This window comes from Acanthisitta chloris, unplaced genomic scaffold (genome assembly GCF_000695815.1).
Source record: "Acanthisitta chloris isolate BGI_N310 unplaced genomic scaffold, ASM69581v1 scaffold349, whole genome shotgun sequence".
In the NCBI taxonomy this organism is placed as follows: Eukaryota; Metazoa; Chordata; class Aves; order Passeriformes; family Acanthisittidae; genus Acanthisitta; species Acanthisitta chloris.
In genome coordinates this window covers 1,149-11,431 of record NW_008690584.1, presented here as the reverse complement: position 1 = coordinate 11,431, position 10,283 = coordinate 1,149, and the positions used below count along the sequence as shown (strand labels likewise).

The 10,283-nt window shown below is 38.6% G+C and overlaps 1 protein-coding gene across 1 annotated transcript in view; it reads right to left on the bottom strand.

Annotated features, from left to right (window-relative positions):
- The window catches only part of SEL1L (sel-1 suppressor of lin-12-like (C. elegans)), a gene marked incomplete at its 5' end in the record, with an annotated part of 17,362 nt that extends 7,318 nt beyond the window's left edge, over positions 1 to 10,044 (bottom strand). The window contains 11 exons of the mRNA XM_009081847.1: positions 141 to 289; positions 537 to 624; positions 1,385 to 1,447; positions 2,603 to 2,680; positions 5,229 to 5,297; positions 6,260 to 6,316; positions 7,044 to 7,198; positions 7,514 to 7,595; positions 8,207 to 8,266; positions 8,353 to 8,406; positions 9,882 to 10,044. Coding sequence (XP_009080095.1) covers positions 141 to 289; positions 537 to 624; positions 1,385 to 1,447; positions 2,603 to 2,680; positions 5,229 to 5,297; positions 6,260 to 6,316; positions 7,044 to 7,198; positions 7,514 to 7,595; positions 8,207 to 8,266; positions 8,353 to 8,406; positions 9,882 to 10,044 — 1,018 coding nt within the window. The remainder of the gene's footprint in view (positions 1 to 140; positions 290 to 536; positions 625 to 1,384; positions 1,448 to 2,602; positions 2,681 to 5,228; positions 5,298 to 6,259; positions 6,317 to 7,043; positions 7,199 to 7,513; positions 7,596 to 8,206; positions 8,267 to 8,352; positions 8,407 to 9,881) is intronic.
- Positions 10,045 to 10,283: the final 239 nt, after the last annotated feature.

Sequence of the window (10,283 nt, the reverse complement as noted above, 5' to 3'; positions counted from 1 at the left end):
CTTTCCCTTTTGACAGCCTTGGATCTGCAGTCACTGGTGGAATTTAGTTAAGACAAATGTCTTGTATAGGCTGAAGTGGTTATAGCCACCCTTTTGTAAGACAGTATTATCTGACCTTTCTAATAAATGGATGACCTTACCTCAACAGCAGTATGACAGGATCGCATCACTCCGGTGCCAGTTGCATGCATCTGAGCCAGATTATAAAAAGCCAGAATGTGGCCACCCTGAGAGGCCAAGTTAAAATATTTCAAAGCTTGTTTATAGTCTCTCTTGACTCCAATACCATCTAAAAGAAAGAAGTCATTGTTATTCACTGCTCTTACAGAACAGTGTTGTATTAAATACACTACTTACTCTTTAAAGTTACTAAAGGAAAGCATTGTGAAAGTGTTAGGAAAAACCAGGATGGAATACAAACTCAATGCAGTAAGCCCATTCTACACGCAGTATATGCACACTTCTGATGCCACCTAGCGAACAGTGGCCGAAAGGGCAGAGGCTTAGACCCAGCAAATCATTTTGATGTCACTTACTGTAATACATGGAACCTAGTTGAAGTTGTCCATCAACCCATCCCTGTTCTGCAGCCTTCTGGAAGTACTTCAGTGCTAACTCATAGTTCTGCAGGAAGATTTGGTCTAGTCATTAGAGCCTCACAACACACCACAGTTTAAGAAAGAAAATATGCATGTGTACATGTGTAAAGACATATGTTACAGGAAAATTACAGCACGGTGTTCTAGTGAAAATATTCACCTGGTCAAAATTTGGGAACAAAAAAATGAAAGATACTACAATGACATTAGCATGTCTTAGGTTTATAGCCATCTCAAAGCTGGCATCCATGTACAGCATTGCTATGAAATTATGCTTAACTCAATGGAAGCTCTGTTCTGTTTCTAGAGCAATTTATTTCCTCAGCTCTGGGCTACTCAATTTTTGAATATCTGTTTGCATAGCTAAATATAAAACATTTGATGAGAAATATTCTTGTGGGAAAAGCACTAAAGCAAATCAATTAAAAGTTTCAAAGTGTTCCTCCACTCCCACAAGAGACAAAATGGGGACAGTTGGGATTTCTTCTATTACACAAGAAAATCAGAGACAAGCTCAGATCTCCTGCTAAATTTCACACTGCTATGCATTTCTAACAGCTTCAGCAACATTTTCAAACTTATGAGAGGGAACTCAGCATGTTTCATAGCTGCTAACCCCATAGTGCTTTTTAAAATATATATTAGATTTCCTTAAGGAGTTTTCAGTGTAACAGACACCTTCACAATTAAGCCTTCTACAGTACTTCCCTCCAGAGAAAAGGTCTGTTGACAACAAAATGCCACACAATCACCCATGATTAGAAAGGCAACTGTCAAAAGCTTACCACTGGAACACCTCTTCCGTAGAGGTAAGCCATTCCTAATCCGCTCTGTCCAACCGGATTACCCTGGAAACACAGAAAAACACTTTTGCAAAGACAGCCAAAACCCACAGCTACATCTTTCAAACATGGTATGGACTTTAGCATCACTAAAACAAAGACTGCATACAATAAATGCATTTTGTATCTTTGCTCCTAGTAAGTAATAGTTATTTCGGGAGGAAAAAGCATCTATAGTAACTTTTATTCAGTAACTACATAGATGATTAATGTGGAAAAAACCTTTCAATACTAGTTATGGAAGTCTACTATGCATTTCTACAATGTCATACAAGATGTAAAACCGACACCCATAGAAAGATGGGGCATAAATAGCTTATTCATCTTTAGTTTTTCCCAAGTTTGAAATGTTTTGGATGCTACAAAAGGTCCCAAAACAATTCCAGGAAATGTGTTTTAAGGACAGGTTGGTAGTTGTCTTCTGGGTTGCATTACTAACCATAGCCACTGAAAAAGTATGTGCTATGGTATTTCTTCAGTGCCAAGACAGGTTATAGGGCACATCAGAAACCTTCAGTGAATGTAGGAAATGAGCACAGAGAGATCCTTACATTAGTTCAGAGGCGTGGAACAGCATTCTAACTGTGGAATGAGAGCACCATAAGGCCAGTTTTCTTACAACACTTCCTTGAAAACTTAATGTACTGTGTTTCACATGCTAAACATTCTTCTTGGAGGACTACTCATGCTTTAAGTGTACAAATGCTGCCATGCTACCATACGGGATAGGTCAAAGACAGACATGAGGGATTAACAGTCAAAAACCAAACAGTCCAATGAGATGAGAGGTATAAAACCATTATCTACTCACAAAACAGAAGCAAAAAACAAGTATCAATGCACTGTAAATTTCTATGACAAGACAACTTCAGATTAACAAAAACTAGCACTTCACAGAATTGCAGTCGATTCAGGAGGACACTATTTCATACTGGTGAAAAGAGTTTGACTCTATTCATGAGAGACTCCTTGTGCTGAACATAGCTTCATGAAGCACCATGGCCAGAATTGGAGGCAGTTTTTGACACCTTAGACAAGCAAGGTTTAATTATGGGCTAATCTGGGAGTAGGTGTCACAGGGAAGGGCTCATAAAGCAGCATTTGAAGCATTTTGAAGCTAATCAACTTTTTAGTGCACATCTAGCTTACAGATAATCATACCATATCAGCAGCTTTCTTGAAATACTGAAGAGCTGTTTCATTGCTCTGAGGTACAACATCACTTCCTTCTGAGTACATCTAAAGGAGAAAGGCATTATTAAAGCACATGCTAAGATGACTTCTTCACCTGAAGATCATAAAGCATCTTCACTTTGCATATGAGAGTGAGTCTGTTGTACTAGACTCTGACTACTGCATTAGGGAATAATCATGACAGAACTTGCCCAGAAGCAGAAAATAGGTCTTTCTACTGTACAATTCTGATTTAGAGGTTTTAGATTTCTAATGGAGAATGAACTGCCCATAAAATGAAAACGTTTTCATGACAATACTCTTCATTTTTTTATTTCACCAGTGTGCAGTGAAGAACATAATCAGGCAAAAATCCTGAGACCCATAGAAGTCACACTATATTGGCAGTCAAACTACTTCTTGAAAAAAACTCTCAAAATTGGTTATTAAACACTGTTCATTTCAGCATTTATTACATACTAATTAGATACAATTAGATAGTTTAGTTTAGCTATACAGAAAGTGGAATCTGCAATTTCTTCTGTCAGGTGCCTTGAAGAGCACATTACACTTTTTTTCAGGCTCTAAGGACATGAATTTTTCATCCTCTATTGCACTGACAGCCTGAAAAAGATGAACGAGAGCTGGTGCTTATTGCAACCTAACCTTAGAAGGTACTCAAATGAAGTAATAAGGATTTAGCTTCTCACAGGCTGAAGGTAGTTTGCAATCCAGATCTCAGACAAGTGACCTAAATACCTTGCTAAGCAGTAAGACCATCACTGGAAGCTTGCCAATCATGTTTTGATTACAAATCATAGAATAGCTTGGGTTGGAAGGGACTTAAAAGATCATCTTGTTCCAACTCCCATGCCATAGGCAGGGACATTAGCCACTAGATCAAGACTGCTCAGAGCCCCATCCAACCTGGCCTTCAACACTTCTAGGGATGGGACATGCATACCTTCTCTGGGCAACCTGTTCCAGTGCCTCACCAGTCTCTGAGTAAAGAACTTCTGCCTAATATCTACCCTAAATCTCTCCTCATTTAGTTTAAAACCATTTCCCCTTGTCCTATCACTATCTGCCTGTGTAAAATGCATCTCTCCCTCTTTTTTATAAGCCCTGTTTAAGTACTGGAAAGCTGCACTAAGGTTTCCCTGGAGCTCTGTCAGCCTGTCTTCATAAGAGACGTGTGCCATGCCTCTGATCATCTTCATGGCCCTCCTCTGGACTTACTCCAACAGGTCTCATGTCTTTCCTGTGCTGAGGACACCAGACTTGGATGCAGTACTCCACGTGGGGTCTCACAAGGGCAGAGTAGAGGGGGAGAACCACCTCCCTCAACCTGCTGGTCACACCTCTTTTGATGCAGTTTAGGATGCCATTGGCCTTCTGGGCTGTGAGTGCATACTGTTGGCTCATGTCCAGCTCTTCATCCATGAGAACCCTCAAGTCTTTCCGAGGGCTGCTCTCAATGACTTCTCCCACTCTGTACTCCTCTCTGCTGCTGGTCACACCTCTTTTGATGCAGTTTAGGATGCCATTGGCCTTCTGGGCTGTGAGTGCATACTGTTGGCTCATGTCCAGCTCTTCATCCATGAGAACCCTCAAGTCTTTCCGAGGGCTGCTCTCAATGACTTCTCCCACTCTGTACTCCTCTCTGAGATTGCCCTGACCCAGGTGCAGCACCTTGCATTTGGACTTGTTTCATGAGGTTTTTGATGCAGTTTAGGATGCCATTGGCCTTCTGGGCTGTGAGTGCATACTGTTGGCTCATGTCCAGCTCTTCATCCATGAGAACCCTCAAGTCTTTCCGAGGGCTGCTCTCAATGACTTCTCCCACTCTGTACTCCTCTCTGAGATTGCCCTGACCCAGGTGCAGCACCTTGCATTTGGACTTGTTGAACTTCATGAGGTTCTCATGGGCCCACCTTTCAAGTTTTTCCAGGTCCCTCTGAATGGCATCCTGTTCAACAGTGTCAACTGCACCACTCAGCTTGGTGTCATCTGCAAATGTGCTGAGGGTGCACTTCATCTGTCTGTGTCATTGATACAGACATTGAGGAGCACTGAGCCCAAGACAGAGTCCTGAGGAACACCACTCATCACCAGCCTCCACCTGGACATAGAGTCATTGATTGCAGCTGCATCAATTGCCAATTCTGACTCGGATGCCTCAGTTCTCTACATGGTAGAAGAATGTCTTTCCCCTTTCATTCCCCTCTAAGTATTTCCAACTAGGCAAAATTTTGAGAAGCCTAGCTTTTCCCTATGCACTGTGTAGAAAAGAATAGCTGCCAATTCAGAGTTTAAACTTCATTAAAATGCCAGAAAAAGGGCATTTAGGAATTTAATTATTTGATTTAAAAAAAAATCTAGTTCAAACACTATTTAGAAAAAACCCAAGAGTTCCTGAAGTGAAGCAAAATTCAAGCGAGACAGACTACATCCCTCAAATCTTACAGGAAAATTCAAAACAGTACCAAAATAGAAATACTGAGATTGCAGCATTCAAGTTTTAGAGTGCCTGATATGAGAAAGTAGGAAATATTTGCTATTTTTCATTGAAAGGCATTCAGTTTTCTTAGTTTTGACAGTGTTCATATATTACCTTTCCTAGAAAGGCCATAGCATGTGAATTGCCAGCATTAGCTGCTTGATTGAAGTACTCAAATGCTCGCTGTAGGGAAGAAAATAAGTATTTTAGCCACCATGACTATGATTTGAGTATATTTTCTTGCAAATGGAGCAGAGGCAAGTAGGTTGTTTGCCAAGTTACCAGGTTCTTCTGGGGATAAAAGTTACCAATCACATCTAATTTAATATACATAACAGAGCCCCCCACTCACACAACTGGAATATTGAGCAGCAATCCTTCTCACTGAATTCCAAAAACCAAACTATAAATGCTATTATGCACAAGCTGCACAGGTAAACCTTACTACGTTCTTATCCTACCTCCAAACCCTGTTTAGAAGGGGAGATTTGCCAGTTCCTATTCCTTTTACATGGAGTCTGTTTATACTCATTCTGACCACTCACTATCATCTCTGAATCCTTCTAGAGCAGTCACTTTAAGGCATTTCAAATGTGATGGCCACTACACAATTTCTGTTAAATAATTTCTGTATTGGATAAAATAATCCTCAGGACTGCCCATCCTCAGCTCTCCATTTTTTTCAATACATACTTGGAGAAGAGGTTAGCTATTTTAACTTTTATAAGCAGTAGCTAGGTTGTCCTAGGCACACTTGATATCTTTAGTACTGCAAGTCAACAGAAGCAAAATACTTTTGCAAGCAAGTAAACTAGACTATCATCACTAATGCATGCCCAGTGCATCATGAAGGTGATGCATGCACTACATGCACAAAAAAAAAAAAAATCAGCCAGTTTCAAATACTACTTGATGAAAACATAGTTCTTGTTTTTGACATCCTCATTTCTAAGGTTAGTCTTAAACCAATTACGTAAGCAAATCAGTTCTATGTACTCATCACATCTTCAGTTTTATTGAGCAAGACTACTAAAGTCATTACACACTTTACAGTGGTACTTAAACACTTTTGCATCTCTGTTGTCTCATCAGACTTTTTCCCCCTCTACCAAGTATAATATGCATGAGATATACAGAAAGAGTACCTGATGATTTTGCTCTACTCCTCTTCCTCCATGCAAGTGCAACTGTCCAAGGCCAACCTAAAAATAAATTTTACATTGCAAGTAAGCCACTTTTCTCTAGAGACTTTTTCTAGTAATACAGATATCAGTGAGCTAATTACATTCACAAAGACAGACTGTATTAGAGTTAAAGATGCCACAAATTTTGAAGGCACAGATATGCTTCAATAACTACAGTACAGTCCTATTTTTTCACATTAGCCTAAATGGAAATTTATCCTAGATAAAAGTGACATGACTGTCCTAGATGCAAATAATAACTGTTCATTAGAATCCTGCCTACCTAATTCTTAAGTCATACATGACCAAGCTGGATTGTGACAATTTGCCTGTATTGGCATCCTCCCCTCCTGCACTGTGTATAGAAGATGTCCAGCATGCAGAAGCCATGTAAGTGCAGAAGCAGTGACAAACTGAGGTCCCCTGTCAGGGCCAGTTCTTTTGATCAAGCCTTCCTCCACAACATCGGAAACTATCCTTGAAATAGTCTAGCTAGTTTCTAGTAAAAGCTAAGACCTCCTTCCTAAGACGCTAAAGCTGTAATGTTTTGGATTTTTTTTTAATTGCATTTTCTGTCCAAGTTCTACCTTAAATACAGTAAAATATCAGTCTCTTTGCATAAATACTAATTGGGAATTAGCAACCAGGCTGATTCAGGAGGAAGAAAGAACTAAAGCTCCAATGTCCCTCCATATTTCATAAAGCTGTTCTTGTCTGCAAATCCACCAGGAGAACTTAATCTTACCTGTGCTTGTACATCTCCTTTCTCTGCTAAAAACTGGTAGTACTGAATCAAGTCTTCTTCTAGCATACCACTTGCCATTCCTGGATTTTCTACTTCATCTGCTAAGCGAATTCGCTGAACCACTGTGCCACCAGTCAAAGAAATGTCACTAGCAACTGGAAAACAGGTAAGATAATTTGTCAGACAATTTTCTTCAATACAGAAATTATACAGCAACTTAGTAAAACCAGATCTCTACAGAGCTTCAAGCTGTTGCCCAGAAAGAATGAATTACTTTAACAGTCTAAGAATTAAAGACATTTCAACAGAGATTGAAATAGCTTATCATGAGCCAAATGGATAACTTGCTTAATAGCAGACATTTTCTATATTTATACTACTACTGTTGATAGTATTTCTAGTATCTTCTAGGTGAATGATATAGAAAGAAATAGAAAGTCAAGAACATTACCCTAGAAAAATGTTTTTACCGTGATTAGCTACAAGTCGGTAATGCGTGAGAGCAGATTCACAGCTCTGAAGGACTCCTATTCCAGCCCAGTACCTGTAACCCTAGAAAGGAAAATATATAGATATGGGACTATTGGTTATTTGAGAACATACCACTTGCCAGGTTACAAACTTTTTTCACGTCACTTGAGCAAGATTTGATGAGACAACAGGGAGAACAAAGGCCATCAACCAATTTTATCTGCGTTAAAAGCAACACACAGATACTATGAAAAGGTTAAGAGTAGCCAATATACTTCAAATACTACTCAGGAAAAAGCAAATAAGCAGAATGATACTTAAGGGTGAACACCTAAAGCCTTTTACTTACTTATGCTGCACTTTGTCTTAAATGTCACAATACTGATTAAAACAGCATCTTCTATAAGCATCTCTTTCACAGTTCTCATTAGACTACAAAAAATTAAGTCTGACACTTCTGCTTTATGTCAAGAGACGTAAACATCTAAAGTCATAGTGGTATACAGCTTAAAATGAGCAGGCTTATCCTTACATTAAGAAGGACTAATAGGGAAGATAATACTGCCCACTCAATGCAAGCATAATGATCTAATATTTGGACAATATATTCATGTGAAAGGAAATCTTACATTATAAATTTAAGAGTATAAAAACTCTCTTGCATGTGTAAAGTTATTAACTATCTTACTTACCAAGATCATATGAGCGATCAGATTTCCTCCTAAAGCTCCAAAAGTGTAATACACCAGGGCCTTAAAATAAAATAATTATTATTGGTTATTTGACACCTGCCTTTAAGATAAAATACAAAGGCACACACTCAAGATGTCTAAATTACCTTAGCTTGACTAGAATTGACTCCTAGACCAGATGCATATAGAAATCCAAGAGCCTAGAATAAAACAAACTTTGTCAGCACACACTTTGAGAAAATCAAGGATCAATTTTCCGGGAATAGATAAAGAAGTCAAACAACAATTCACAGCTGCAAAGAACATGCCAAGCTTTACCTTCACCTTGGTACCTCCTATATCTAGGCCCTTCTGTGCCCCTTTTAAAGTATGAAGTTTCTCAATTATTCAGTTGCTTAGGATGCTAACATAAATTAGTGTTTCACCAGAATTCAGCTGAGTGGACCAAATGCAAGGAACAAGCTACTACTTCCCAGAACATCAAGTGCAAATCCAAAGGTCCTAAATGGTAAATGTATCTCAGTTTAAAGACCCTCAGGTGAAGCTCAGCAATATGTCAGGTTATTCATGTACCCTATTTGTCTCATACACCAGTGCCAAGATAAATGAACCACAGTCTTCTGTAGAAGACTTACTGTTTGACTCCCTGACAGATCATATGAATTTACTGTTTTGCATCTGTTCTGCCACAGGTTAGTTGCAATTGTGACTATAAATACAAGCACAGCTAGAATGCACAGAGCTGTTTGGTTGAGGGGTTTTCAGAAATTATTTTTGTTCTTAAGATTTACATAATTACTGCTCTATCTTTAACACTTGTTACAGCTGTGTGTCTCAGAAGAGAAACTAGCTGCAGCAGCAGTCAACAGTGTGTATATAAAGGTAACTATATTTCACAGTGTTCTAGGACTATTCTAGGCAATCAGAAAGCACACACAAAAATCAACTCATGCAGACAGTATTGAATTCTAGACCAATACAAGTCAAAGTATTTATTGTAATATAAAGTCTATAGAGAAAACATGTTCCTGCTTTCTATGGTAAATCAGTACTCCAGCATTAAACAGGGAACAGCAGGAGACTTGGTAGCCAAAGAAGCTGCTGCTTCCAAAACAAGAGAGAAGTCAACATATATGCTGATACTGAGACGTTACAATTAATAACACCCATATTTTATGACATGTCAGAACAATAAAGATGAACAATTCTATAATGTTCAAAGGCACATGGACAAAGTGAGTTCCATTCTGCTAAAAAGCTTTCAAGATTCCTAGCAGTTTATGATCTTGGAATTATAAACTTGTATGTCTATCAACCTGTCTCAGACAAAACTGCAAATGAAAACCCACAACATCCCACATCAACCACAAGAAAAAAAGTAACACAGTTTCAGAGATTTGTTGGCTGGAGTCATCTGTATCTACCTGTTTTTTTGACTTATACATCCAATCTAGTCAGTCATACAACAGATGAGAAATTAAATGAAAAGACCACCACCATACTATTACTGGTAGTTAAATGTTAAATGTTGGGTTTCTAGTCAAAGAGAAGACCTGTTTCAAGTGTTCACCTTGTGGGTGCAGCCGCCATCTATAAAAGGACTTTAGAATAAGTACAATCTATAAAAATTCATAAACCTATAAAAAACTTACGTAGAATCTAAGGACATACATACCATTTGTCCTTTAGGAGAACCCTCTTCTGTGAGTTTTTCAAATAGTTCCTTTGATGACTGGATGTTCTGCTTCAGGTAATCCCCAAACAACAAAGCATAAGACACTTTCTCCATGGCTTTGGTATGATTCATGTCAGCTGCTTTCAGAAGATATTGATATGCTCTTAAAAGAAAACAATTTCTTAGTTAACTCGAAGCAATGGAGCAGATTCCATTCATAGAGATTCCAAAGAAGTGTTTTGTTTCTCTGTTTTAGTCTCTATTTTCTACAAATGCGTCTACCTACAGTCATTTGTTCCAGCTACGAATTGTCAAATATATATATGTAACAACTCATGATTTAGCTAATAAACGAGCTGAATTTTAATGGTTACTCTACTCCATAGACAAAACAGTATGCAT